Genomic DNA, 27968 nt, shown 5'->3' with positions numbered 1-27968 from the left:
TTATAAAATGACTACGTCTTAAAATAGGGGAAACACGGTATATACACACACACACACACACAATATTTAAAAAGATCATTTATATCACCTGTATATTATTTGCATGTTTTAGAGTACTTTATTTTTCATTATTTTATAGTTTTCAACTCCTTACTGTGAAACCGCTTTGAGAGATATAAAACAAGTGAATGAATACACAAGATGTTTGAGTGGCTGAGTGAAGGACAGGAGGGTCTTCTTTGTTCCAAAGGCAATCAGCAATTAGTGGTCCCATTTCCTTCCTGGCTGCTGCAATCTAAATTCCTCTGGTCCTCTTGGCTCAAGCATCTTTTGGTTTAGAAAAGAGACCCAATGCCCAGCATCCTTTGCCTGGGCGGCTCATACGTGCCACCGAACAGTACTTGTGAAGTTTCTGGAAACTGCAGGAGGGGAGAGTGTCCTTGGGCTTGGGTCTTGTTTGTGGGTTTCCCATAATGAGCATCTGGTTGGCCACTCTGAGAACAGGATGCTGGACTAGATGGGCCACTAGCCTGATCCAGTAGCCAGACTCTTTCTAATGGTCATTGCAGAGTTCCCATTCACTGTGGTCTACTGGAAGAAGAGGTTCCTAGTGGGTTGTGTACCAAACTATAGAAGAAAACCAACAGAAAGAGAACAGAAAATAGTTTGTCTTGCTCCTTCAGATCAGTGCCAATCAGTTCTGCTGAGATTCTCGGTTTTGGTAACTACCGTATTTTCTGGTGAATAAGACGACTGGGCGTATAAGACAACCCCAACTTTTGAGAAGATTTTCCTGGGTTAAAAAGTAGTCTTATATGCAGGAAAATACAGTAATTGTTGCTTGGCACTATCCATAACTGTATTGTCCTCTCTTCTCACTTTAGAATCGAGCTGTGCTCCATATTGCTTTGCGGAATCGCTCAAATACTCCAATATTAGTTGACGGCAAAGATGTAGTCCCAGAAGTGAACAAAGTTTTGGAGAAAATGAAGAATTTCTGCCAGGTATCCAAGTATTTGCTGGTTGTGCTCTGTGGATAAGGCAGGTATAATGTCGGCTGTCATGCAGACTAGTAGTCCCTCAGCTGTTTACATATTTCTGTTGGAACAAATCAATGTTTATTGTATAGCAAAAATACTGTATTCTATATAACGTACGGTATATATAGTTATATATACTATATCACAGTGTTCTTCACTCTTGGGTCCCCAGCTGTTTTGGGATCCCAACTCCCATGATCCCTGATCAATGGATGGCCTGTGGGAATGATGGGAGCTGTAGTACTGTCCTAAATAGCTCAGGTTACAGGTAGGTAGCCGTGTTGGTCTGGATCGAAGTAAAATAAAAAAATTCCTTCAGTAGCACCTTAAAGACCAACTAAGTTTTTATTTTGGTATGAGCTTTCGTGTGCATGCACACTTCTTCAGATACAGTGAAATGGAAGTTTCCAGGCACTTATGTAGAGAAGGGGTGGGGAGGGGTGGGGATGGGGAGGGGGGATCACTCAGAAGGGTGGTGGAAATGGGTGATTGACTGACTGATAGCTGTTGATGACCGCAAACGACTGCAAATGGTTTTGCATGAAAAAGCAAGGGTTGAGATGGCTGAAGATCGCTTATCATGTATAATGAGATAAGAACCCGATATCTCTGTTCAAACCAGGTCCCTCCATGGTTTTGAGCTTGGTGATAAGTTGCAATTCAGCAACTTCTCTTTCCAGTCTTTCCAGAATTTCAGAAATAGACTGGAAAGAGAAGTTGCTGAATTGCAACTTATCACCAAGCTCAAAACCATGGAGGGACCTGGTTTGAACAGAGATATCGGGTTCTTATCTCATTATACATGATAAGCGATCTTCAGCCATCTCAACCCTTGCTTTTTCATGCAAAACCATTTGCAGTCGTTTGCGGTCATCAACAGCTATCAGTCAGTCAATCACCCATTTCCACCACCCTTCTGAGTGATCCCCCCTCCCCATCCCCACCCCTCCCCACCCCTTCTCTACATAAGTGCCTGGAAACTTCCATTTCACTGTATCTGAAGAAGTGTGCATGCACACGAAAGCTCATACCAAAATAAAAACTTAGTTGGTCTTTAAGGTGCTACTGAAGGAATTTTTCTAAATAGCTCAGTTCTCTCTCTCTGCAAAATATCCCTTGCTGTAGACTTTTTGGCATGCTCTGTAGGGTTGAGAGAACAACTTTTTATATATAGATTCTAGTAATGTAGCAACCCTTTGTCATATATAAACAAAGCTCCCTAGACTTAAATAATAAAGGTTGTATGAGATCACAGTCCATATAACGGCTTCGTATCCAGGAATGTGATCAGCGTTCCTGATCATCTGTTCCCCTCCAGATGTTCTGGACTACAGCTCCCATGAACCCCAGCTAACACTGCTTTGTAGTCCAAAACATCTGGAGGGGACCAAGGTTGGAAAACGCCACTTTAAATAGAATTGAATGCTCTGCTATTTTTTATTTATTACAGTTACTTTTATGCTGCCTTCTATGGTACAATTCCTTCCAAGGCAGAAAACAAATAGTATTAAATTTAATTTTTTAACTTTAAACAAACAATATTAACATTAAAAAGTCACCCGGCTCCTTCCCACAGGGTAAGTGGGAGAGGAATAACCCAGCTGACGCAGGTCGTAAGATGGTCTTCACCTGTTCCCCTCTCTCCTGGAATCCTCCCCACTAAACTAAGCAAGTGGCCCACCAAGCAATTGAAATCTTAACACCCAGTTCCTAACCATGTGTGGTAGGTTAGGCTGAGAGGCAACGCTTGTCCCATCTTCATGGCTATGTGGGGATTTGGTCTCCCAGGTCCTAGTCCTACATTCTAACCACTGGAATTACTGGAAAGCACTGTATAAAGGCCATCTTTGTACTGTCTTTGTACTTGCAGAAAGTTCGCAGCGGTGACTGGAAAGGCTACACAGGAAAAGCCATCACAGATGTGGTCAATGTTGGCATTGGCGGGTCGGATTTGGTGAGCTGTTCTGCTGTGTGACTTCTCTTTGCCAAGGAAGCATTGGGTCTAAATGTTCAGCTGCTCTGACAGCCTTTTCTCTTTAGGGTCCCCTCATGGTGACAGAAGCCCTCAAGCCATATTCCAAGGGCGGTCCCCGTGTTTGGTTTGTCTCCAACATCGACGGTACCCACATGGCCAAAACTCTGGCTGAGCTGAATCCCGAGACTACACTCTTCATCATTGCATCCAAGGTATGTCCCAAGTCCTTTAACCCACCAGCGGCTCATGCTAAGTAGAGGATTAAATATGCAAAGGTGACCTCTCTAGACCAGGCTTACCCCAGTCTGCCCTAGCATCCTATGGCCTGGGCTTGATGGTAATTGGTGTCAAAAATCTCTGGAGGGCACCAGGTTGGGAAGGCTGCTGCACATTGCCTTTGCTCATGCCAGCCTTGGTGACTAGGCAGGGGAGCCGGTTGCCCTTGGTTTATTGAAGTCCTTGTTAGCCAGTAGCTTTAGTTAAGCCTGCTGGCTTTGGGCTTAGCTGAACTAGGAGGAAAATATGATAGATGATTTTTCAGAGGCTTGGCTTTTTATGCAAGCTGTACTTTGCTAGGGTTCCTCAGTATTTTATCTGAGAAACCATAGAGTTGGAAGGGACCCAAAGGGTCATCCAGTCCAACCCCCTGCAATGCAAGAAAAGGCAGGCAAGAGTTTAGGAAGCTGAAGTGGGAAGAGAACTTCAAACCATAGGTTTTGTGAATTGGACACCCCCCCCCCCAGTTCCTCTGAATTTTGTCATATGTTTATGCATATGTTTAATAATTTTTTGGATGCATTTAATATTGTATTGTGCGTCTTAAGTATTTATGTACACTACCCTGAAATCGGCTTTTGGGTGAAAGTGATTCAATAATTCAATAAGAATTATTGAAAAAGAAATAAATCCAGGTTTCCTGCCTGAATGCTGTTGAGAAGACTAGCATCTCATGGCTCTCATTTGCCTGGATGCCTTTAGACAATTGGTTAGGTTTGGAAAGGGATGAATAGCATTTTTTTAAAAGCTTGCTTTATAAACTAGTCTTTTGTTGTATAATGAAAGAATTTTTTGGAGATGGATGGGAGAGGAGGAGGACGTGATGTTGGTCCTTAAAGCTACATTTTAATGGTTGAATAAACTCCAATAGAGCAGGGTGATATTCACAGAACTGCATGACTGGCCATGTCAACGTGTTTCATAAAGAGGGAAATATTTTTTTTTGCTGATGAGCAAATTGGGACTGTCTGGAAAATCAAGGGGAACAAAGGGCCCCATGTTTAGATCCACAGCAGATCAGTCAGAGCAATTATTGGCTTGAGTGATTTCAAATCTTCCTGCAAGTTTAAAATTAGCAATCATAAGAAGGGCCCCATCAATCTGAATGTTCTCCAGTGCATGCCCTCATTGTAATGAATGGGGCTTGCACAGGTCGTTGTCCTGATGGCTATTACCCAAAGTGTGTGAGAGTTCTAAATGACTTTTAAATTCTCAAAAGGTAGGCATTAGGATTGTGTGTGCTGCGATTTTGAGAGGAAAGTGCAGATGTGATGGAATTCAGCTTCTTGAGAACATTAAGTAAAAAAGGCAAAGAAGCGCACAAGGTGGTTTGTGTTGGTACTAGCAAGCTATGTAGCTGGCTTCGCTTGGGAATTCGAAGAAACCCAAAACTCGGTGGAGTTTTTAAAGGTTCTGTCTGCCACCTTGTTTCAAAATGGCACCCAATTGGATCCAAACGTAAGATGAAAACCCACTTCTCAATCACAGGAATCATCATGCTAGATTTGGTTATGATAGCTTTATCTGAATGTGGATGGGCAGACAAAAAACTTTTCAAAATATAGATCTAGAAATAATAATAATGTAGGTAGAGATAATACAAATAATTATATTTTATAAAGAAGTATGCAAGAACTAGAAATTTGTAAAGAGGTCTTTGAAAGTTTGTGGGCCATCCAAGGCAGCTCTAGGTGTGCTGATGGGAGCAGCTTGGACTTTGCACTGTAGTTTCCTCATTTTGCTTTCTATTCCTTAAAAGTTGCCTAAGTGGCTTGTCTGAGTCTTGAACTGTTTCCCCCCTCTTTTCTTTTGGTGCACAGACTTTTACCACCCAGGAAACCATTACCAATGCCGAAACAGCCAAAGAGTGGTTCCTAAATGCTGCTAAAGATGTAAGTGAAAGCTCCTTGGTTATGTGCTCAGTTTTGTAAATAAATTAATCTGTAAAGTGGCAAATGACTAATGTAGATATAAAGGTAGCCAGGAAAGAGACGGGAGGCAGCTTCAGTAAACATTTTCTGCCTTGTCCCATGGAAGCAAATTTTTACTTGTGGTTGGCAAGCCTGCTCCATCTCTAAAACATTTTTGGTGCGAGGGTGTTGGGTGCCGTTTCTGCTGCCTTAATTCCTGCTAGGAACTGCTACATGCTTTCGCCCAGGTGGTCATTGAACTGTAGCTGGAATCCTCTACAAAAGTTCCAGCTGAAACTGCAAACTTGGAGACAGTCATCAGAATGTGTTTGCCCACCCTTCCTTCCTCATTGGCATTTAGCTACGGTCCTCTGCACCAATACTAACCACAGTTACCTCCACAGCCATGGTTTGTGAATGCGTCTCGAACCATTGCCTCGTAGTCTGGTTTATGAGGGAGCCCAGGTGACTGTTGGTGGACATGACTGAATGTGGGGACGGAATGGAGGGCAGACAGTTTCCTGTGTCATGAGAAGGGAGCACATGCTGCTCAGGCAGACTCCAGGCCTGCAAATCTTGTTACAGGGAGAGTCTGCGCTCCATCTGCGCAGGCCTGAGTTGTCTTGGCAGACTCCTCCCTAGGAAAGTTTTGGAGCCAGTTGAGCCGCAAGGAAACATGAGAGTAAAGGCAAGCTAGCAAGTGCCCCTTTGATATTTGGCAACTCCTTTGCAGCCTGAAACCAGGTTGTACTTGAGACAGGACTTGGCCTTTTCAAAGGCAGGTGCCTGATCTATGAATAGCTTCCCTGAAGTGGAGCCCTGCGTTCTCCAGCAACTTTTAAAAGGATGTGCTGCTTCTTTGCTATAACTATCTTTATCCTGATGGCGGGGCAGAGTTGCCTGTTTAATGGAGTCTAAAAAAGACACAGTGAAGACTGAACTGCAGATGAAGCTGAGGTTGAGAGGTTGTTAATTGCTGCATGGTATGGGGCAGTTAAACAGCCTTTTCATACTGGCACATGTTGCTCTTGCAAAATGCCTCCCCACCACCTTACAATTCTAAAAATGATGAAATCACTAGGAAGAAACCAGGACACACACACCCCCCAAAGCAGCTCCAATAGGGTGGAATCTGGAGGGCCGTAATCTGGGTTGGAATCATCTTCATGGCAAGTAAACCAGAAAGTTCAGGGCTGGATCCAGCACTTCTGGGGGACTGAAGGTGAGGCAAGCTCAGTGTGCAAGCAGTGGATACACTACAGTAGGTACACCATTGTAATAATTTTATGTATACTCCTCCCAATATAAGCATACAAAACACACCAAACCATTCCGTGCTTTTTAAAACAAGTGTAACTATCTTCAACCCCTAAACTTGCTTTCTAGAATGACAGACTATTAATATACCACTGTTTAATTGATATACTGTTTAATGCCCAGGAGGGGATCCTTGGCATTTCTTGATCCTCTGCCACTGTACCTAACAAGGCTGGTGGTGTTGCTGTTAAATGCCAGGTTGGTTTGCCATTAGATCCAATGCTGTGCTTTTGTAACCGGTGTATGAGCTGCAGCTGGCGAAAAGTACTCCTGTGCACTGCATGGCGGTGAGCTGTAATGTCTTGAGGAGGTAGTTGGTTGTGCTCATTCCACGGGTGAATTCATTTCTGTAGCAAACACAGTTCCCTCCAGGTTTGCTGGAGTACAACCCATCCATTCCCTCCAGCCCCCATAGGTCAGGAGTGATGGGAGTTGTCATCCAGAAACTTGGGGAGGGGGGTACCATGTTGGCTACCCCTGCTATGTATAAACTGGAGCTCAGTTGGTCAGCTAATGATAATATTTAAAGCAAGCTTAGCTACTCTGGAGAACAGTCAGCAAATGCTGTCCAGAGGGAATACATACCTGAATTGATGTTTATCGCAGGATGTTTATTTTAATTGAAATCAATTTTTGTGGTAGCAACAGTTTTTAGTATGTTAGGTTTTAACGTCTTCTTTCACCTGGTGGTTTCAGTAACGTTTATTGTGGTAGTGACTTTAGGAATGAAGGACTTCCTTTATTTGAGACTGCTGGCTTTATGATGAGTTAAATTTTGTTGGAGTTTTTAAAACGATGTATGCTTTTGCTGAATAAAGGTTCTATGAAGGTAAAAAAAAACCAAACCGATATTTAGCTTTGGGGAGGTGGAGCAGCAGTGGTGGTCTCTGAACTTTCGTTATGATTACCAGGGCTGTCATGGCAGTTCAGAATATCTTGCTTGTTTCGTTATCCAACAATCTTCCTTCCTTCCTTTTCTTTCAAGCCTGCGGCTGTGGCCAAGCACTTTGCTGCCTTGTCTACCAATGGGGTGAGTATTTCAGTTTATAAGTTTCTGTAGCTTTTTGCCCTTCTAGGACAGTTTAATAGCAGTGTTGGGATCAAAGTAATGTGATGCAGGAGATCAGTGGTGCTGTCTCCTGTAGCTTTTGTTGTTTTACAAAACAACTGTTGCCTTGAAGATGTGGGAACATTTCCCCTACAGATTTTTTAGCATATTTGAGGAAATTGCATGGCTGGAAGGAAACGGTTAACCCCCTCCCCTCCATTGCCATTTCTAAATCTCCCATGACACTTCTTGCTTGGCCCACAGCTGAAAATATATGATGGAAATACAAAGGAATACTATTGGAATCTCTTGAAATATTCTACATACTTAAAGTGAATTGTTCCTACATGTGCTGGTTCTTAACTAGCCAAAACGGCACTCCTTGCTGAAGCGGGTGGGGTCTCCTAGCAACTCTCAGCAGCACCCATAACAAACTACAGCTCCCATAATTCTTTGGGGGATGTCATTGGCTGTTTAAAGTAGTATAATGCTTTAAGTGTATAGTGTGAATGTGACCTTATTCTTCCTTCTCTCTTTAAGAAATACAGGCACAATAATATATTGGTTGCTTTGTCCCTATAGATGTAAATAGTGTTGCTCAGGCTTTCCCAAGAAAGCTCTACTTCAATAAACATTCCTACTGCGGCTTCTCAGCCACTGAATATGTTTTGAATACAGTCATACCTCGGTTTAAGTATGTCTCGGTTTGAGTACTTTCAGTTTAAGTACTCCGTAGATCTGTCTGGAATGGATTAATCCACTTTCCATAACTTTCATTGGGAAAGTTCGCTTCAGGTTAAGTACGGACTTCCAGAACCAATTACACTCATACTTCGGGTTAAGTACGCTTCAGGTTGAGTACTCCGCGGACCCGTCTGGAATGGATTAATCCACTTTCCATTACTTTCAATGGGAAAGTTCGCTTCAGGTTAAGTACGTTTCAGGTTAAGTACAGACTTCCGGAACCAATTGTGTACTTAAACCGAGGTACCACTGTATGTATTTTCCCAACCCTAACTGGAGATGCCATCGAGGGTTGAACCTGGGGCCTTCTGTATGCAAAGTAGCTGCTCCAGCATTGAGCCACAGCCCTGGTAATTGTTGCAGGCTTCTCTGCCTAGCACCAATCTGATCTCTGTTGCGCTCTCTCTCTCTCTCCCCCTGCTTTCCCCCCTTTTAGCCTAAAGTTAAAGACTTTGGAATTGACACTCAGAACATGTTCGAGTTTTGGGACGTAAGTAAAACATGCTTTTGCAAGTCCATCATTGGACAATAGGACAGTTCTTCTCACTCTTCTAGAATTCAGGCTCCCCATATACACATTTTCCTCTGGATACACAGGGAATCATTGCATGTGGCCGGCTTCTGCACCCAGGAACCTGTTGTGCAATGTTTCTGAATACCAGTTGTGCTTGGCTCCTGCTTGTGGGCTTCCCAGAAGAGGCGTCCGGTTGACCACTGAGAGAATAGGAAGCTGGACTAAATGGGTTATCAGCCTGATAGCTCTTCTTACATTCTTAGTTTTTGTTTTTTTTTACACTACTAAAACAAACCATTAATGCTCAAACATACGTTGGCATGTACACTGACAAACACCCACCAATTGATCAGAGTCTTCTCCTAAACATCCAAGCCAAGTGTTAACCAAGTGGGGGAAGGAAAGCTTCCATTATTTTGCCTAATCTTTAAAGCCATCCAGCTTGGTAGGCATCACTGCCTCAGGACCTGATAATTCCTAGGAACTGCATGCCTTCCAGGTGTGGTCCCCCTCCTTAGTTTGGGATAGAATAAAAGTCCGTTCTGCAGCTGCTACAATGTGCTGACCCCTCTCCCCTTTGCTAATATTTGCAGTGCAGGGGAGCTTTGATGAAGGGCAGATTTTAGGGGCCACCACCATTAAGACACTGCAGAAAGTCTGGCCTCTTTGGCTCTTTTGCTAAGGAACTTGTCAAAGTTCAGGCTAGGAGGCCTCTGTGAACACATTTCAGTCTAGACAGCTGCTGGGTAATAGGAGATAGTTTGCTGCTCCCAACTTCTGGTCTTCACGAGTTATTATAAGCTGTGACATTTTGCCTGATGGGAGCCTACTGTATATAATCTAGGTCAGTAAAAAGGTCAAATGTCAGCCTTGCTTGAGAGCTTGAAAGTGGTGCAGGAGCTGAACTTTGATCTTTGAGCTTATCATAAACTGCCTGGCAGTGAAGAATTCAAAGTTCGTGACCGTCCAAGGATTTGGCTGCACCTTTTCCTTACCTCATCCTCCTGCCATAGAAAGGTGTCCCTTTCCCACTTCCCATCTGCCAGATTCCTCCTTAAGGTGCCCAAGCTCAGGTGGCAAAGCTCTGCCCCAAATGCATGCCCTGAAAGACCTGGCTCTAGGAATGCCCACTCACTCCCTTTTGTTCTTAGTTTGGTGGGTCAAGCTTCCTCTCATCCCTCTTTCCTAAGTCCCAAGAATCCAAAAGTTCCAGGGTTGTAGCTAGTGCTCATTCTACCCATAGTAGACCTATTGAAATTGGTTTGCATGACTAACGTGGGTGCGTTAATTTCAGTGCTCTGCTCCGAGTAGAAATGAAAACTGGCTACAACCCACAGTATTTTGCTTTAAACATCTGTTTTGTGATTTATGTTGTAATGGCCACTGGTGACAAACAATAACAGGCACTTTGGAACTCCTTGCCTCTTGACATCAGGCAGGTGTCATCACTACAGTTTTCGGTGCCTGTTAAAACAACTTTGATGAGGCAAACCTATGCAGACATTCAGAACTTGCATTTTTATTTTTATTTTGCTACTTTTTGCATCTTTTGAATATTTTTAATACCTGTTTCCCATCAATAACTTTAATGTTATATTTTATAAAACATTATATTACATCAAGCAGTATATAATTTTTAAAAAAATACTTGACTGACACCCCCCCCCCCCCCGCAAAATGATATAGAGATGTTGTTACAATGCCTGCTTTTGCCATGTACTCAATCTACAGCCACCTTTGCTCTCCAGATATTTTGGGCTAGAAACGTCCCCCATCAGCGATGCTGGCTGTGGGGTTAAAGGGGCGTTGTAGTTCAAAATATCTGGAGAGCACCCAGTTGAAGTTAATTGGGGGTTCTGTGCTGGGAGTGCTTTGCAGAGGAGTCCCTGGTGGTTAGTGCCTAGAATACATTGGTCTTCTCAACTGACTTTCCTCTCCCCCTTACCCTCTTTTCTGTTTGCAGTGGGTTGGTGGCCGTTATTCATTGTGGTCTGCCATTGGCCTCTCCATTGCTCTACATATTGGTATGTACCCAGAGTTCTTGGCATGATGCATTCTACTGCTACTATTCTGGGTTGATATCTTTGGTTTTATGGGCTTTATAAACAAAGATCAAGTACCTTTTAGAAAGCCAATTGGTTTTTGTTTTTTTAATTGAATGGCTCACAACTTTGCAGATACCGGTAGCTGTTTCTGGTTCTCAAAACTAGAATAGAAATCTAATGAAAATGGGGGCAGGGAGCAGCCTTCTTTCCAAATTGAATGCTGTGTTGACTCAGTAGGGTAAAATTGTACAGGCATGTTGGGTTCAGATCATCAAAATCCAAGCCGCAAACTGCTTTTGAGTTTGACAAACCTAGCAAACTAACGAAACAATGAGGAGTATAATTTTGCAGTTGTATGGTTTGCAAACAGGTGTTTCCACTTAATAATACTGGTGTTTGCTTTTTTTAAAAAAATCTATTTAGGTTATGATAACTTTGAGAAGCTGCTTGCTGGAGCCCACTGGATGGTGAGTATTTGGGTATTATTCACAGATGATTGTGTCTGTGTCTGTGTCTCCACCTATTTGGTAACTTTAAACTAGGATTGGACAAAATCATGGAGGAGAGGGCTATCAGGAGCTACTAGCCAATACTGATATGCTTTGCACCAGAAGCAGTAATGCTGGGAACCTCAGGAGGAGGAGAGTGCTGCTCTTGAACTCAGGTCCTTCAAGAGAGCTTTCCAGTAAGGCCTCAGAATGGCCACTATGAGAACAGGATGCTGGACTAGATGGGTCATCGGCCTAATCAGAAGGGCTCTTCTTACTGTTTTAACCTTGTTGTTAGCTGGGGTTATGTAGGGCAAGCAAGAAACACCCCCCCCCCCCAAAATCTTAAATCCGTCATCTCTCTGGCTTGGTAGATCACAAGCATTGGTTATACACAGTGAAAATCCATGCAACTCCCATTCACAGTTACAGGAAGCACCAGTGGCTGAATGGGTTCTTATTTTCCAGTATCTTCAGAGGTTTCAGTATTATCCCCCCTCTGCCCAGCGCACTGTTGGCTTTCATAAAGTAAAACCATCTGCTTTCTACTGCTAGAAGCCAGCTCTGCATTGCTCTAAAGAAGCTGGAGTTTCAGGAGTGTGTTTGAGGTTGGATCCAGGATGGCCTGTGTGTGACCTAGGTTTGGTTTTGATAACATGGGCATGTTTTACATCCATTTGCCTAACAGGACAATCACTTCCGCACCACTCCGCTGGAGAAGAATGTGCCCGTGTTGCTGGCAATGCTGGGGGTCTGGTATATCAACTGCTTCGGGACTGAGACCCATGCGCTTCTGCCCTACGACCAGTACATGCACCGCTTTGCAGCATACTTCCAGCAGGTAAGGAGTCATTGTTGGAGTCATTCCCTTGTGCTCCTTATCAGTTGGCCTGCTCTCTGAATCCAGGCTTGCAGTCTTAAGAGTGGAATGAGGATCCGTGAATGTGCATTGGGCCCACTGGGTGCAGGGAAGCATCCACGTTAACTGCAGTCTGTGGGTCGTTCCACCAAGTAAGAGTTGTGGCTTGGTGGGTCACAGGCTGCCAGTGCTGCACTGAGTGTAGGCCTCTGTCCAACCCTCCTGGTGGTGCACAGATTAGCTGTGTGTGTCTCCTCTATTCTGGCTGATTCTAGTAGTATATATGCCTACATATGGTTCTATTGCTGCTGTTTTACTGTATGTCTTTTATTGAAATGAGTTTTATTTCCTGGTTATTATTTTTGTTACACTTTTGCAAGTCGCTTGGAGACTTCTAAGGTGACTAATAAATTGAATGGGTGATGATTTATGTATTAAGTCTGAACTTCTGCTGTCACTTAGGGAGACATGGAATCCAATGGGAAATACATTACCAAGAAGGGCACTCGTGTGGATTACAATACTGGGCCAATTGTGTGGGGTGAGCCTGGAACCAATGGGCAGCACGCTTTCTATCAGCTGATCCATCAAGGTATGTTGAAAAGCGGATCCCATATTCTGAGCATTTTAGTAGAGCCAGTTATCCCAGAGTTGGAAGGGGCTTTAGAGGCGGTGTCTAATCCAGGAAGGACAATATAGGACGACCAAGCAGGTGCCTGGCCAGGCAGCACCCAAGAACTTTCACCAAAGGAGAGTGACCCACATATCCAGACAGCCTATGCCACTGTCAAACAACTTCTTCAGTGTTGTTGATTTCCATGCCTGCTTTCCAAAGCCATGCCTGCTTTCCATAGTTAAACCCAGCTCAAGGTGGCTTACAACATCAAAAGATGTACATTCTCTCTTCTCTCTATATATATTAGTCATGATCAATAAATGAAAACATCTCAGCAAGTATACAATTAAACAATCCCCACATGAGTCGTAATAACGTCCAACAATAAAAATACATAAGTATGAAACATCTCCAAAATTAAATCTTGACCCCCAACAAAATTCTGAGCACCAGCTTCTGTAGTAGGAGTCAGTCAGCCACAGCTACAGCCACACCTACCCCTGTGGCCAGGTGGAAATAGACCAGTTAAAGCAGGGAGCAGGTCATGTAGGACTCCCAGCAAAGATAGTCTTCTCTTGCTCAGCTGAAATCTGCAAATTCCACATATTTAAAATTCATGGTTTTGTTTTTTTGCTTATACCCCATATTTCCTTCAAGACGCTCAAGGTGTCATGCACAGTTCTCTCCCCCCCCCCCCCGGTATTACCCTCACAACAACCTTGTGAGGTAGGTTAGCCTGAGAGTGGGTTGACTGGCCCAGGGTGATGCAGTGAGCTTCACAGCTGATTTGGGGATCTGAACCCTGGTTTCCCAGGTCCTGACCAGACCTTTTAACCTCCACCAGCATACCACATTGGTTCACGTTCTGCCCTTTCGCGTAGCTCAGGCACTTACTAATCTTAACACTGTAATAGTGCTCCAGTTTGATGTGAAGTAAGCATCTGCATAAGCCACTGTCAGTGCGTTACAGCAGCGGAGATGTCAGGTCACTTAAAAATAAAGCAGCAAATTAGAACTAGTTCCCAGTGGTTAGCCTTGTAGAACAAGTTTTCTTAATGATCTCTGTAAAGTAACTTAACTGCATCAAGTGAGACCCTCATAAAAAAATTTTTGTTTTGTTTTTTGTTTGTAGGAACTCGTATGATCCCTTGTGACTTCCTCATCCCTGTCCAGACGCAGAATCCTATCAGGAAAGGGCTGCATCACAAGGTGAATGGCTAACAACTAATAGCATGTTTTCAAAGCAGTTTCTTGCATGTGGGGAAACTTGCATGTGGGGAATCCTTGCAAGAGATTCTTATTTGGAGATGCTTTCATGTAAACTCAAGACGCTCCCTTATACTGAATCAGTTTGCAGGTCTGTTGAGCCCAATAGGAGTATAGCATCTAGATCAAGGGAAGTAATAGTACCACTGTATTCTGCTCTGGTCAGACCTCACCTGGAGTACTGTGTCCAGTTCTGGGCACCACAGTTCAAGAAGGATACTGACAAGCTGGAACGTGTCCAGAAGAGGGCAACCAAAATGGTCAAAGGCCTGGAAACGATGCCTTATGAGGAACGGCTTAGGGAGCTGGGCATGTTTAGCCTGGAGAAGAGAAGGTTAAGGGGTGATATGATAGCCATGTTCAAATATATGAAAGGATGTCATATAGAGGAGGGAGAAAATTGTTTTCTGCTGCTCCAGAGAAGCGGACACGGAGCAATGGATTCAAACTACAAGAAAGAAGATTCCACCTAAACATTAGGAAGAACTTCTTGACAGTAAGAGCTGTTTGGCAGTGGAATTTGCTACCAAGGAGTGTGGTGGAGTCTCCTTCTTTGGAGGTCTTTAAGCAGAGGCTTGACAGGCATATGTCAAGAATGCTTTGATGGTGTTCCCTGCTTGGCAGGGGGTTGGACTGGATGGCCCTTGTGGTCTCTTCCAACTCTATGATTCTATGACTCCAGATCCTGCCAGCATAGGGTTTTGAAGCGTAGCTGTGTATACATACATACATACATACATACATACATACATACATACATACATAATGTATATATATGCATATGTAAATACACATTTGTGTAGCATAGCTGGCTTGGCTCAGCTACTTGCTTTGATGTGCATTGTAAGAAATGAAGCCCAGTCCCTGGGTTCTGAGATTTCAGCATGTGCTATCAGAAGTTAATAGGTTCCATCTTCCTTGCGTTAAAGGGAGGCAGTGGCTAGTAAAGGGACTTGGCAACAGGCCTCCAGCAAGAGATACAGTGGAACCTCGGTTTATGAACACCTCGGTTTATGAATTTTCGGTTTATGAACGCCGCGGACCCATCTGGAACGGATTAATTCACTTTCCATTACTTTCAATGGGAAAGTTCGCTTCAGTTTATGAACGCTTCAGTTTAAGTACTCCGCAGACTGTCTGGAACGGATTAATTCATTTTCCATTATTTTCAATGGGAAAGCTCGCTTCAGTTTATGAACGCTTCAGTTTATGAACAGACTTCCGGAACCAATTGTGTTCATAAACCAAGGTACCACTGTACACGTTTTTTAACACACAACATGTGTCAGCCAGCTTACCAATTCCAGGGTGTGCTATCAATTATTGGTTTTGAGGAAGTGGGGGGGGTGGAGTTGGTGAATAATAATGGTTAAAAAGGCCCATCTGTTCCTTTCTGGATTTCACTTCCTTCAACCATAGTATTTGCAATTTATATATTAATAGTAACTAAAATTGGCACCTTCCGGAAACTGGCAATTCCCAACATGGGCACTACCAGTAAATATCCAATTAATAATTTAAAATGAACATTTAGGTTGAAATAAATTCAACAGGGCTAGCTCACTTGCCTCTTTTTTAGGTGTTGGCCAGTAATTTTGTGGATCTCTGTAAAGCTGGAATCCCAAAATGTGGCAACGTCATTGCATTCCTACCACATGTGCAAGAAGTGCCCCTTAATTATGCACCCCTCCAACACCATGGGGTATGAATTGGTTTGATATTCGCCAAGCGTAGAGGAGTAAGCTGCCATTTCTGGAATGCTTTCAGTGCAATTTCCTTAAGTGAAGCTGGGATTGCTTTGGAGGGAAATTTTGTCCACGTGGTATTCCAATCCTTGGCAATAGAAATAAAAATATTAATATGAACAGTTGTGATATGCAAATCTATTCTATTATGTGTTTTTTAACAAATACATTTTTTTAAAAAAAAAAAGGATGGAGAAAATCAGCAGCATGGTATCTAAAATACGAAAGGGCAAACCTCCTCTCTGTCCTAATCCTGGTCACGACAGAAAATGACACAGGCCTCTCTCTCTCTCTCTTTCCTGCTAGATCCTTCTGGCCAATTTCCTTGCCCAGACTGAGGCCTTAATGAAAGGGAAGACCACAGACGAAGCTCGTAAAGAGCTGCAGGCTTCTGGGCTGAGCGGGGATGCCCTGGAGAAGATTCTTCCACACAAGGTACCTCAGTTGCAGCACCTATCCAAGCACCTGGGTGGGTTGCGGGCATTGCACTATGGTATGCAACTGGATGGGTAAACTGAAGGCCAACCAGGGTGACTCCCCTTTGAGGAAAGGTTGCTGTAGAGAAAAGTCCTGTCCCCCAATAACGCCAGAACTCATGGCCATCCATTGAAGCAGAATGTTGAAAGATTCAAGACAGTAAAGAAATAATAATAATTTATTATTTATACCCCGCCTGTCTGGCTGGGTTTCCCCAACCACTCTGGGCAGCTCCCAACAAAATTTTAAAAACACTATAAAACACCAGACATTAAAAACTTCCCTAAAGAAAGGACTTCTTCACACAGCTCAGAGTTAAACTGTGGAACTTGCTCCCACAGAAGGCAGCGGTGGCCAGCAGCTTTGGATGGCTTTAAAAAACCGTTTTGGACAAATAGAAAAGGCAATCGGTGGCTAATTAGCTGGTATTGAAGTATTTATTGTCTTTAGAGTCTTACAGGGGAAGGCAGGCCCCTGCTCCAAGGACACTACAAATCTAAGGCTGTCAGTGTCAGCCAGGCACCAAACAAGGGATGCGTATGGGTGCTTTTATGGGCAGGAAGGACCCAAATGTTCAGATACAAGCTTGTTGAAGGGAGGATTTGAAGAAGTGGCACATCCTGTAGCTGTTATGGTTTTTTGCTGGTGATTTCGCTGTGAAACAGTAAGATGCATTGACAGGTGTCTGAAGAGTATTATTATTATTATTATTATTATTATTATTATTATTATTATTATTAGAGTAGAGAATAATAGATGTGTATCTCTTGTGTTTCCTTTATAGGTCTTTGAAGGAAACCGCCCAACCAATTCCATTGTGTTTTCTAAACTTAACCCATTCATTCTTGGAGCCTTAATTGGTAAATGTCTTACTCTTGAGTATTTGTATTCATAGGCTGCTTTGTCTCCCATAAGACTCACTATTCATCCTGCCTGTCTTCTTCTGTTTTCTTTAATCTGTTACAGCGATGTATGAACACAAGATCTTTGTTCAAGGAGTTATATGGGATATTAACAGCTATGACCAGTGGGGGTAAGTCACTTTCATGTATATGGGGGGAGGGGGGCTTTCCTTGTGAAATGAGTCTCTGTTTTCCTAGGGTTGGACTCCCACTTAACTTTAAAGGAGCCAAGATCAGTTTAGGCCAAACTTGTTTCATAGTGGAAAAATAAGCTATTTGCACCTTGGCCTATTGCTGTAGCAACTTTGCTAAAGGATCAGCAGGTATGTTCTTGACAGGTTGGACTGATCTTCACTGCCATCAATTGTGTGGGAAGTTCCCTTTCAGACAACTAAGCTGCACTTTGTCACTGAAAAGCCTCCTGGTTTTGTTTTGTTTTGTTTTTTGGTTGTGCTTTTATAAACAAAAACACACCAAAAAAGCAGAAGTTAAACATACATAGTTGGAGTAAAATAAAAAAATTCCTTCAGTAGCACCTTAAAGACCAACTAAGTTTTTATTTTGGTATGAGCTTTCGTGTGCATGCACACGAAAGCTCATACCAAAATAAAAACTTAGTTGGTCTTTAAGGTGCTACTGAAGGAATTTTTTTATTTTACTTCGATCCAGACCAACACGGCTACCTACCTGTAACCAATACATAGTTGGAAACATCATATTGTGAAGGGAATACACACACACACACACACACACACACACACACACACACACACACACAGCACCTTTATTAAGAAGAGCCTTGCTGGATCAGGCCAAAGGGGGTTCATCCAGTCTAGCATCCTGTTCTCACAGTGGTCACCCAGGCACCTGTGGGAAATGTGCAAGCAGGATTTGAGCCCAAGAAACCCTCTTCCCCTCCTGTGGTTTCCAGCAACTGGTACTCAGGAACATTACTGCCTCCAAATTGAAGGCAGAACAATATCCATCAAGATTAGTAGCCATGGAAATACACATTCTGGATTGCTTTTTCTAAGCCACTAAAAATGTTCCTGCCAGTGTGGCTCAACTGCTAGCTAGCATGTATTTTGACTGGCAAGACCTCGGATCAATCCTCTGCTCAGCCACAAAGCCTGCCTTGTTGTACCACCTACCACCGGTTGTGTGGTTGCAGGCCTTGCTGATTTGCACCCATGCTGCCCTAAGCTTCTTGGAGGAAATCCAGGTTATAACCAGTGCCTAAACCAGGCCTTTGGTCTCTCGCCTAAATCCGTCCTTTTCCTTCCCTTTGTATGCAAAAACCAGCGTTGAGCTTGGAAAGCAGCTGGCCAAGAAAATTGAGCCAGAACTGGAATCTGATGCGCCGGTGACATCTCACGATTCTTCCACCAACGGGCTGATCAACTTCGTCAAGAAACACCGGGCCTGATCTGAGGGCAGGAGGGCTGTGTGCCGACGACAATCCAACCGCCAAACACCCAGATCGATGTTGTAGTCTCTGCTTCGTTAACCACTCTTAACCGGAATAGCACTTTTTTCCACCAGTTCTGGCCTCTCTTCACTTGTTAGCTATTAACGGTTAGCCTTGTTGCTTTTTTGAGCGTTGTTGCAAACAAAACCTTTTTTAATCTTGTGACAGCTGGAAAATGCTGTTTAGTTGCTGTTCGTGGCAGCTGAATTGTAACTGTTGGGTACTGTTCCCCCCCTTCACTTCCCACTCCAGCTCCACTCTGTATTGCCTAGATGGAAGCTGCACAACAGGCAGCAGCAAAAAAAAACCTTTGCCTGCACTGTATCTTGTGAAGCTGGTGTAATTGTGAGACCCACCCCAACTTGTACAAGATTATACCACAGTTAACTAAAACATGGCTGCTTTGTGTTTTTCTCCTTTTATTTTGAGGTGTGAATGGTTTTGTTGGCTCTTTCCCATGATATAGTTAACCTTTTAGTTTCATCCTGAGCTGAATATACAGGATCTCATACACACAGCCATCAGTAGTCCTTAACCTTCGTGAAATTGTCTAATCCTCTTTTTAAAGCCAACCAGATTTGTGAGAGCACACTATACACTTCCTTGGAAGCCTATGAGTTCTCCTGTCATGAGAGGGGGAAAAAACCTACCTATCCAGTGTGGTGTAGTGGTTAAGAGCGGTAGACTCGTAATCTGGGGAACCGGGTACGCGTCTCCGCTCCTCCACATGCAGCTGCTGGGTGACCTTGGGCTAGTCACACTTATCTGAAGTCTCTCAGCCCCGTGCACCTCACTAGGTGTCTGTTGTGGGGGAGGAAGGGAAAGGAGATTGTTAGCCGCTTTGAGACTCCTTCGGGTAGTGATAAAGCGGGATATCAAATCCAAACTCCTCCTCTTTTTCCACTTTTTCCTTGCCTTGCATACCTGCCATGTCTCTTTTCTCTTAATTAAACCCCACGTGTCATGATTGTTCTTCATTGGGCAGTCGCTCCAGTCCCCTGGTAGTTTGGGTTCCCATTTTCTGAAGCCCTTCCAGCTCCACACTACCCTCTGCTACCGGTAATTGTAACTCAAAGCGGTCTCCCAACAACTCTCAGCACCCTTAACAAACTACAACTTTTTAAAGTTGCATGATCCTGCTTGATGGGCCCTCATTCTGCAGTGGGGCTTGGAGAATCCCTCAGGCCCATTCTGGCATTTTATCAAATTGGTGCCATTAAGAACATGAGAAGAGCCCTGCAGAAGCTGGATCAGGCCAAAGGAGGTCCATCTTGTCCAGCACCCTGTTCTCACAGGGGCCTGCACCTCATGGGGAGCCAGCAATTTACTTCTGCCTATTTTTGTGTGTATTGACTCTCATGGCCTTTCTGAAGGCAACAGAAGTGCCGAGGAAGCAAAAGGAGGTAAGATAGTCTTCTCTGCAACCTGGTGGCCTACAGATGTGTTGGACTCAGTCATGCTACCTGGGGCTGATAGGAGATTAACAGCTATGAATGATAGGAGCTGTAGTTCGAATCATCTCAAGGGTGCCAGGTTGGAGAAAGCTGGCTTCTGGGCCCTTACTTCCTTTTTGTAGCCTCTCAAAATGCCTTGAGCCACATCCAAGTTGCTTTTCTTCCAGAATAGCTGCTTGAAAAGCTTTTTCTCGTTTGACACACTCCATTCCCCTATCACAGAGAAGAGAGCTGGAGATTAAGGGGTGCGTTATACAAACACCGCAGCTCAAGGATGGCGAGGCAGTTTTGCTGCTCAATACAAACAGATGTACAAAGCTCATTTAAATGCTTGGTTCAGTCAGACAAGTGGTTTTGCAGGCATTCAGTGTGGTGAAGCTTGAACAAAGATCCACCTGGAGGCTGTGAAATTGAGAGTCCTTCCAACCTATACAACAATAGGTTTAAAATTTCAAATACTCTTTATGGCATATGCTTTTGTGGACTAGAGCCCACTTCAGATGCATGAGAGAAAAATGTAAAGGTTTTTGGTTCAAATCACAAGGAGCCAGCACAAAACATTGAAACCAAAATCTCGATGCAGGACCATTTAAAAAAGCAATTAAAATTATTGGCAAAAATTCATTGGTGACATCAACTTTGTAGGAAAAAGAGAACCTAGCCCTCCAGGTTGCTGAACTAAAACTCCCAACATCTGATCATTGGCCATGCTTGCTGGAGCTGTAGTGCTGTAGTCGTATGTGTGTCTGCTCAGAAGTAAGGTCTATTGCGTTCAGTGCAACTTACTCCCAGGTAAGGGTGTATAGGGTTGTACCCTAAATCAGGGCTAGAATGGTAAGCAAATAAAAGGATATTGCTTGAAGTGACTGCTAAGGAACAAAGGGCAAAATCGAACCAGCTCTTCCACTCAAAATCTCATTTTCTCCTTCCTGAGCAATATTGATGTTCCCTTTCTATGAAGGACAAGTTATGCCCATGACCTAGTACCTTAAAAGGACTTTACAGTGGTCAGTTTGAGTTTAACAGCCTTGGTGGTCCTCAATGCCCTCCCCAAATGAAATTAAAACACCCCTCTTTGCCACCTTTCAGTCACATAATGTGTGCACAGTAAAAGGTCAGAAAAATCGCTATCCTAGCTGTGCTGCCTCTGCACCATTAAAAAGAGTCCTTGCCCCAAATTTTCATCTAAGATAAGCATTATAACTGCCCACTGGCACTGTGAAAATAAAGTATGTGTGAAGGCTAGATGCAATTTCTCTGTGTAAGGGTTGCTTATGTGTTAGTTAACTTGGAAGCCCTTTGAAGAATTCTACAAAGGGATCAAAGACAAATGATTAGAAAGATTTCAGCGAACTGAAGAAAGATCGGACTGGATCAAAGGGAGCAGCTGACAGTTGTTGGCTTGCCATGACTGAGCCTGTTTCAGCGGCTTGTTTTGTACTTCCTGGCTTATATATTCCTGATAGTTCTAAAACAGCATTGTTTACCGTACCATAGGAGTATATGCTGCTAACTTACGATAATATGTGTTAGCTCATTTGATTTTTGCAATCAGAGAAACGATGGATATGGAGGAAAAGCTAATGCTGAGTTACGGATAAGAACATAAGAAACACCTTGCTGGATCAGACCAATGGGCTATCTGGTCTAGCATCCTGGTCTCACAGTGGCCAATGAGGTGGCTGTGGGAAACCAGCAAGCAGGATTCAGGTACAAGTTCCCTCTTCCTTCCAGCGGTTTCCAGGGACTGGTATTCAGAAGCATTACTGTACTGCATTTGACCATGGAGGCAGAATATAGCCATCTTTGCTAGTAGCCATTGAAAGCCATTTGCCAGTGAATTTATCCAGCCCCCTTTTGAAGCCATTTAAAAGTTATTGGCCATCACTGAATACAGAGGGCCAAGGGGAAGTAAGAGGTCTAATTAATGTCAGTTCTGGTATATATATGGAAAAGGCATAATCGGGCAATCACATTTCACTTCATTCCAAACATTATGCCCTGCTCTCAAATTTAGACATTTCCACTGAATTGGCTTGTATGTAAAGTAGTAATAACCTAGAACAACAAAGGCCACTTCCCCCAACTTAGCACCTGGTAGCTGTTTTGGACTACAAACTTCCAACTTCAGCCAACATGGCCATGCTTGCTTGGGCTGATGGGAGTTGTAGTTTAAAACATTGGAGGGCTGGGTTGCTATATGAGTTATTAGTCTCCCTTACCTGCACTGTATATCAAATTGGAGCACCATAGGATTGTTGAAGTTTCCCTGAAGAATGAACGAAAACAAATGTTTTGTACTACAAATAAATTGAATCATCATTATTTTTAATTATTAAAAACTACTTGGATAATGGGGACCCAGGTGGCGCTGTGGTTAAACCACTGAGCCTAGGGCTTGCTGATCAGAAGGTCGGCGGTTCGAATCCCTGTGACGGGGTGAGCTCCCATTGCTTGGTCCCAGCTCCTGCCAACCTAGCAGTTCGAAAGCACATCAAAATGCAAGTAGATAAATAGGAACCGCTACAGCGGGAAGGTAAACGGCGTTTCCATGTGCTGCTCTGGTTTGCCAGAAGCGGCTTTGTCATGCTGGCCACATGACCTGGAAGCTATACGCCGGCTCCCTCGGCCAATAGTGCGAGATGAGCGCGCAACCCCAGAGTTGGTCACGACTGGACCTAATGGTCAGGGGTCCCTTTACCTTTACCTTACTTGGATAATAACAACTTTGCTAGCACTGGGACTTTGCAAAGAATTCTGGGGCTTAGAATTTGGGTAATTGGCTACTTAATCTGGTGGCCCCTAAGCTATGGAGCCCCCTCCCCAGAGGTGCACCCAGCACCTTCATTATATACCTTCTGGTACAAACCTATTTACCCTGGCTTTTGACACTTGTTTTAGGACCCACCTTATTTTTATGGTTGTTGGTGTTTTAAACCATTTTGAATATGGTGTTTTAATGCTGTAACCCCCACCCCACCCAACCCAAAACCTTAGAGTGAAGGGAAGGCAACAAACAAACAAACAAACAAACAAGAGACAACAGTGGGCATGCAGTTGTACAGTTTTTGGTCCATTGCAGAGAAGGTTCTTTAACATCCCTAGTCGACCAACCATCCCCCCTTTCTGCTGAGAAGAAAAATATAGTCCCACAGAACCAGTAACACTGGGTGAAAGCCACATGAAGTCCTCTATGAATTGTGGCCTGCCAGGTGCTGGCTGACAGCCCCAGGTGCAATGCAAATGCCCTTGGTGGCATGGGTGACTGCAATGCTGGCTCACCCATGAGGCTAGGTGATACGATTGCCTCAGGTGGCAGATCCATGGGGCAGAAGATCTGGCCCCCAAGGAATGTTGCTGCTGCTGCTGCAAGTGTGATGGCTGCTGCACACTCCTTGAAGACCAGATTTGCTGCCTCCTCGGCTATCCCCCCCACCCCAATGCCACCTCTACAGAAGCCTCTCGACGAATAGAAGGCGCTGCTGGTCTTCCACCCCCAAGGAGGAAATGGGGGCTTTCCTTGGGTCCCCTGGGTTCTGCACCTACCTGGTTTGATTCAGAGCAGGCCTGTTTCCTTGTGAGTCCCACTTCAACCGTCAGGTGAAGTTGCTTTGATTTCCTTCCCCCACCTCTCCGAAGCAAATCTTTATTCTCCCATTGTTCCCTGGCTGGGTGGTTCACCTCAGGCGGCAAAAAGTCTTGGGTCAGCCCTGAGCCAAGACTGTTCGTGGCCAGTGTTCTGCAGTCATCTCAGTGGGCCAAGAACAGTACAGCCTACAGCATAGACTTGCTTAATAGCTAGCTACACAAGGCCACTGCCAGCCACAAGGAGGAGCATTCCAAGGGGAAAAGAAGCGTTAAGTGCAGAAGGGAGATAGAGCTGCAGCAGGACGTCTCTGCTGCATGGGAGTTAACTGATCGTTCCAGTAGGGGTCACCCAGAGACAGTGAGGAAAAGGACTGGTAGACTGATGGATGCCACAAGCATAGGAAGAGGCGACCGGGAGGCAAACTGCTGGGCTCCTTTCGTTGGGGCAAAGCAAGCTATCAAAAAACATGGGAACATAAGGCAAGTGGCTCATATAGGCCAGCGTTCTCTTCTCACAGCAGCTGACCAGATGCCCACAAGAAGCTTGCAAGTACAACCTGAGTGCAAGGAGCATTTGTCCTTCCTGCGGTTTCCAGAAACTGATATTCAAAAGCATTACTGCCTCCAACTGTGCAGGCAGAGCATAGCAATCATGGTTCCTCGCCATCTATATAGCCTCCAAAAATTTGTCTAATCCTCTTTTAAAGCCATACAAAGCTGGTAACCATCTCTGCCTCCTGTGGGAGAGAGTTCTGTAGTTTAGCTATGCACTGCATGAGGAAGGACTTTCTTTTATCTGTCCTGAATCTTCCAACATTTAGCTTCATCAGACAGCTGGCCAGCTAACAATGGAATCCAGCAAATTTAACCCTTGATGGATCCAGGAATTAGAAGGGACTCGGGCATACAGCCTAACCCCCCACCCCAAACTCGCAATCTGTATTTTAATATTTTGTTGGAAGCCGCACAGAGTGGCTGGGTGAACCCGGTCAGATGTGCGGGGCATTATTATTATTATTATTATTATTATTATTATTATTATTATTATTATTTATTACCATACGTTGTACAAGACAGCGTTTATTATTTGGAACCAACAAGGCATCTGAAGTCATTTTCAGAGACAAAGTAATAGCTTCTGTTGCTTCTATTTTTAAAAATATGATGAGTTTCTATCATTTAATTTCAAGCGGGTGGTGCTGTGGGTTGAACCACAGAGCCTAGGGCTTGCCGATCAGAAGGTCGGCGGTTCAAATCCTCGCAACAGGGTGAGCTCCCGTTGTTCGGTCCCAGCTCCTAGCAGTTCGAAAGCACAAAGTGAAAGTAGATAAATAGGTACCGCTCCGGCGGGATGGGAAACGGTGTTTCTGTGCGCTGCTTTGGTTCACCAGAAGTGCTTAGTCATGTTGGCCACATGATCTGGAAGCTGTACGCCGGCTTTCTTGGCCAATAAAGCAAGATGAGCGCCACAACCCCAGAGTCGTCTGCGACTGGACCTAATGATTAGGGGTCCCTTTACCTTTAATTAACCTATTAAACCTTCAAAAATATGTATATGCATAATCAATCATTTATGAGGGGGGACTCATTTGATTTTAAGATTATGCAGCCACACACCATAGGGGGCAGATGCACGGCTGTGCTTTCTTTGGAAGCAAGATGGAAGGAGTGCTCTAAGATGACCTCTCTGGTTTTTATCTGTATATAGGTATGCTGACCTCTGTCAGGAGGAGGACAGGGGGAACATGCCCCGCTTATTTCCCCATGATCTCTCAGCAGCATTTCGTACCATTAACTACGGTATTCTACTGCTTAGGGAGTTTTGTTCAGCCACCTGGAGCCTTCAATGTGGGGCTGCCTTTGAAGCCAACAAACAGCATCTGACACAGCAACTGTTGCAGAAGTCTGTGCTCAGATGGTTGATCAGGCAGGATGGTCCAAACACGTAACATCAATTCAAAGCGCTGGCATTCACTTGTAAAGCCTTATGCGGCTCAGAACCCCAATACCTCAGAAACTTGCGGAAGAGAAGAACAGAAGAAACAAACAGCTAAATAATGAGAAAGAGATAGTGGGAAAGAAGATGGTGGCAAAACCTCCCAGGTCTCCAGAGTAGGAGTTTGATGGAATGTGCCACACAATAAATAAGAGATCCAGCTATTGAGAAGCTTCTAGAACCATGTGCTTTACTGCCTCCTTAGGGGCCCACATTTTTTTCCCTACAGCCAAGGAATCTCAGATCGCGGAGGCAGGGCTTACAGCAAAAAGGTTATTAGAGTAAACTACCATATAATTAAGATAATTGTGAACAATAACATCATTGAAGAAGAAGGTGGGTTGGGTTACCACAGACGACTCATCATGCCATCTGTCAATGTTGGAAAGAAAAAGAGACATGCATTCAGCAGGCAAGTCCAGGCAGCAGCTTTCAATGCTGGGCAGCATGTGAGGCATAGAAGGTTGGGCACCAGATGCTACCAGGCAAGATCAAACAACTGGTGGCGGGGGGTGGGGAGCCTTGCAAAAACAAAATTGCCGCAGTGGGGCATAGTATCAGCTCCTCATGACTGTAATACCACCTTCCCTATCTAAGGCCCTCGGTGTGATTTGGACTACAACATCCGTCAACTTGGCAAAGGCAGGGCTGGTGGTTCTGCTAAGAGTTCCTGGCGGAGGAGACTTTGAAGGTGTTTGAGGACAGGGATTTGAAAAGTCTCCCATCAGACCACTTGTTATTGCTCTTACCTTGCCTTTCCAGAGGGAAAGAGTCTCACAATCCTGTTAGGGTGCTCCTCTACGCTGGGCGTAGGTAACAGAAGATATCTGCGACACTGGATTCTGTACCGGTAGGAAAGAATATGAAATCAGGATTATATTATTTTGATGTGCAAACAAAAAGAACCTGATCTAAACTTTGCTTCAAATTCTAAAAAGACAAGTGTCGCTGAAGTAAACCAGAAGCACTTGGTTTGCCACAGCTGCTGTGCATTTCAAGACTTCTCACTGGATTGTGTCCCAAGTGTTGCAGAATATCCCAGCCGGCATTGTAAGAAGCATTTAAATGTAATCTTTAACTTTACCTGCATCCTTTTTGTTGGTCCAAAAATATCTGCAGCATTTATTTGAGGACCCTGGGCTGTTAACGGATCATGTTGTTTGATTAGGAGACACTTCATTGTTCCTGAGTTTTTGCCCCCAAAAAGCGCCTTTTTGGCCAATTAGTGTGAAGTCGTTGCTCGTTTAAGGCATCTCTAGGAGTTGTTTTTCCTGCTTCACATTCCTCCTTTTGCTCCCTGGCTACTTTTAAAAGCAGTTGAGCAATTGCTGCATTTCCAAACACAAAGAACAATAGCACTTCATGCACCGCAAAGGCCATTGGAGCAAATATTGATCAGGGGGCTTGAATGCCAGAAAAGCTTTTGCAGAAGGGGCACACCCAATATTGCTAGGAGAAAAAAAGATGAAAAGTCTAGCTGGTCACCTGCTGATCTAGAGATTCCAGTCTCTTATAAATGAGGGCGTCTTTTCTAAAGCCAGAAAAACAAATCCTCTTTCTTCACCACCTCTACATGACTGGCAATGATCTCATTTCCTCTCTCCCCCACCGATATTTGCAGAGGTGGGTCAAAATAATACCACCCACAGAGATGCATCACTTTGATAATAAAGGTAAAAGGGAGGATTTAGGGATAAGCTGCTGCTGCTTTTAGTAGATTTTAAACCATGACTACCAGATTTTTTTTTAAAAGCCCCAAGTTTCCACAGAAGACTTTGATGTATGCAGGAAAGTCAAAGCAGTATAACTAGCTTAGCAGTTTAAGCTCTGAATCCATTCAGATAATGAATTCTGGATTTAAATTTTATTTTATTTTTTAAGAATACTTGATAGACTTCTGTCTTTAGGTGCGTAACACCACACCTTAAAATGGGCCTCATTACAATTTTGTCTCCTGTGGGGTGAACCTCTCTTCTCCCCCACTTTCAAAAAGCAGTTGCCAGCAGTAAAATTGCCGATTCAATCATCCCAGGAAGGGAGCTGGAGAACTGAGATAAATAGTGGTAACAAGAGATGAAGCTGCAGATCTTTTTGACAAATTAAAAATAAACAAATCACGAGGTCCAGGTGGCATCTACCAGAAAGTTCTTAAAAGAACAAAAAATGTGAAAATGCTGATCTTCTAACACAAATATGAAATTTCTCTCTAAGATCAGCTTACATACGTGAGGACTGGAAAG

The 27968-nt window shown here is 43.9% G+C and overlaps 1 protein-coding gene and 1 long non-coding RNA gene across 2 annotated transcripts in view; one reads left to right on the top strand and one right to left on the bottom strand.

Annotated features, from left to right (window-relative positions):
* Window positions 1-19098, top strand: part of GPI (glucose-6-phosphate isomerase) — a 36219-nt gene extending 17121 nt beyond the window's left edge. The window contains exons 4-18 of the mRNA XM_035117931.2: window positions 885-1004; window positions 2911-2994; window positions 3081-3227; window positions 5112-5183; window positions 7504-7548; window positions 8747-8800; window positions 10788-10848; window positions 11293-11336; window positions 12046-12198; window positions 12679-12808; window positions 13965-14041; window positions 16150-16278; window positions 17105-17180; window positions 17287-17353; window positions 18525-19098. Coding sequence (XP_034973822.2) covers window positions 885-1004; window positions 2911-2994; window positions 3081-3227; window positions 5112-5183; window positions 7504-7548; window positions 8747-8800; window positions 10788-10848; window positions 11293-11336; window positions 12046-12198; window positions 12679-12808; window positions 13965-14041; window positions 16150-16278; window positions 17105-17180; window positions 17287-17353; window positions 18525-18648 — 1383 coding nt within the window. The 3' untranslated portion in view covers window positions 18649-19098. The remainder of the gene's footprint in view (window positions 1-884; window positions 1005-2910; window positions 2995-3080; window positions 3228-5111; window positions 5184-7503; window positions 7549-8746; window positions 8801-10787; window positions 10849-11292; window positions 11337-12045; window positions 12199-12678; window positions 12809-13964; window positions 14042-16149; window positions 16279-17104; window positions 17181-17286; window positions 17354-18524) is intronic.
* On the bottom strand, window positions 18765-22683 carry LOC132592321 (uncharacterized). The gene is made up of 2 exons (XR_009557765.1): window positions 22367-22683; window positions 18765-19491 (listed from the first exon to the last, which is right to left on the bottom strand). It is a non-coding gene; the product is annotated as an uncharacterized LOC132592321 (long non-coding RNA).
* Window positions 22684-27968: the final 5285 nt, after the last annotated feature.

This window comes from Zootoca vivipara, chromosome 6 (genome assembly GCF_963506605.1).
Source record: "Zootoca vivipara chromosome 6, rZooViv1.1, whole genome shotgun sequence".
NCBI classification, from domain to species: Eukaryota; Metazoa; Chordata; class Lepidosauria; order Squamata; family Lacertidae; genus Zootoca; species Zootoca vivipara.
Note: the sequence above shows the minus strand (reverse complement) of the source record. Positions and strands in the feature narration are given on the sequence as shown.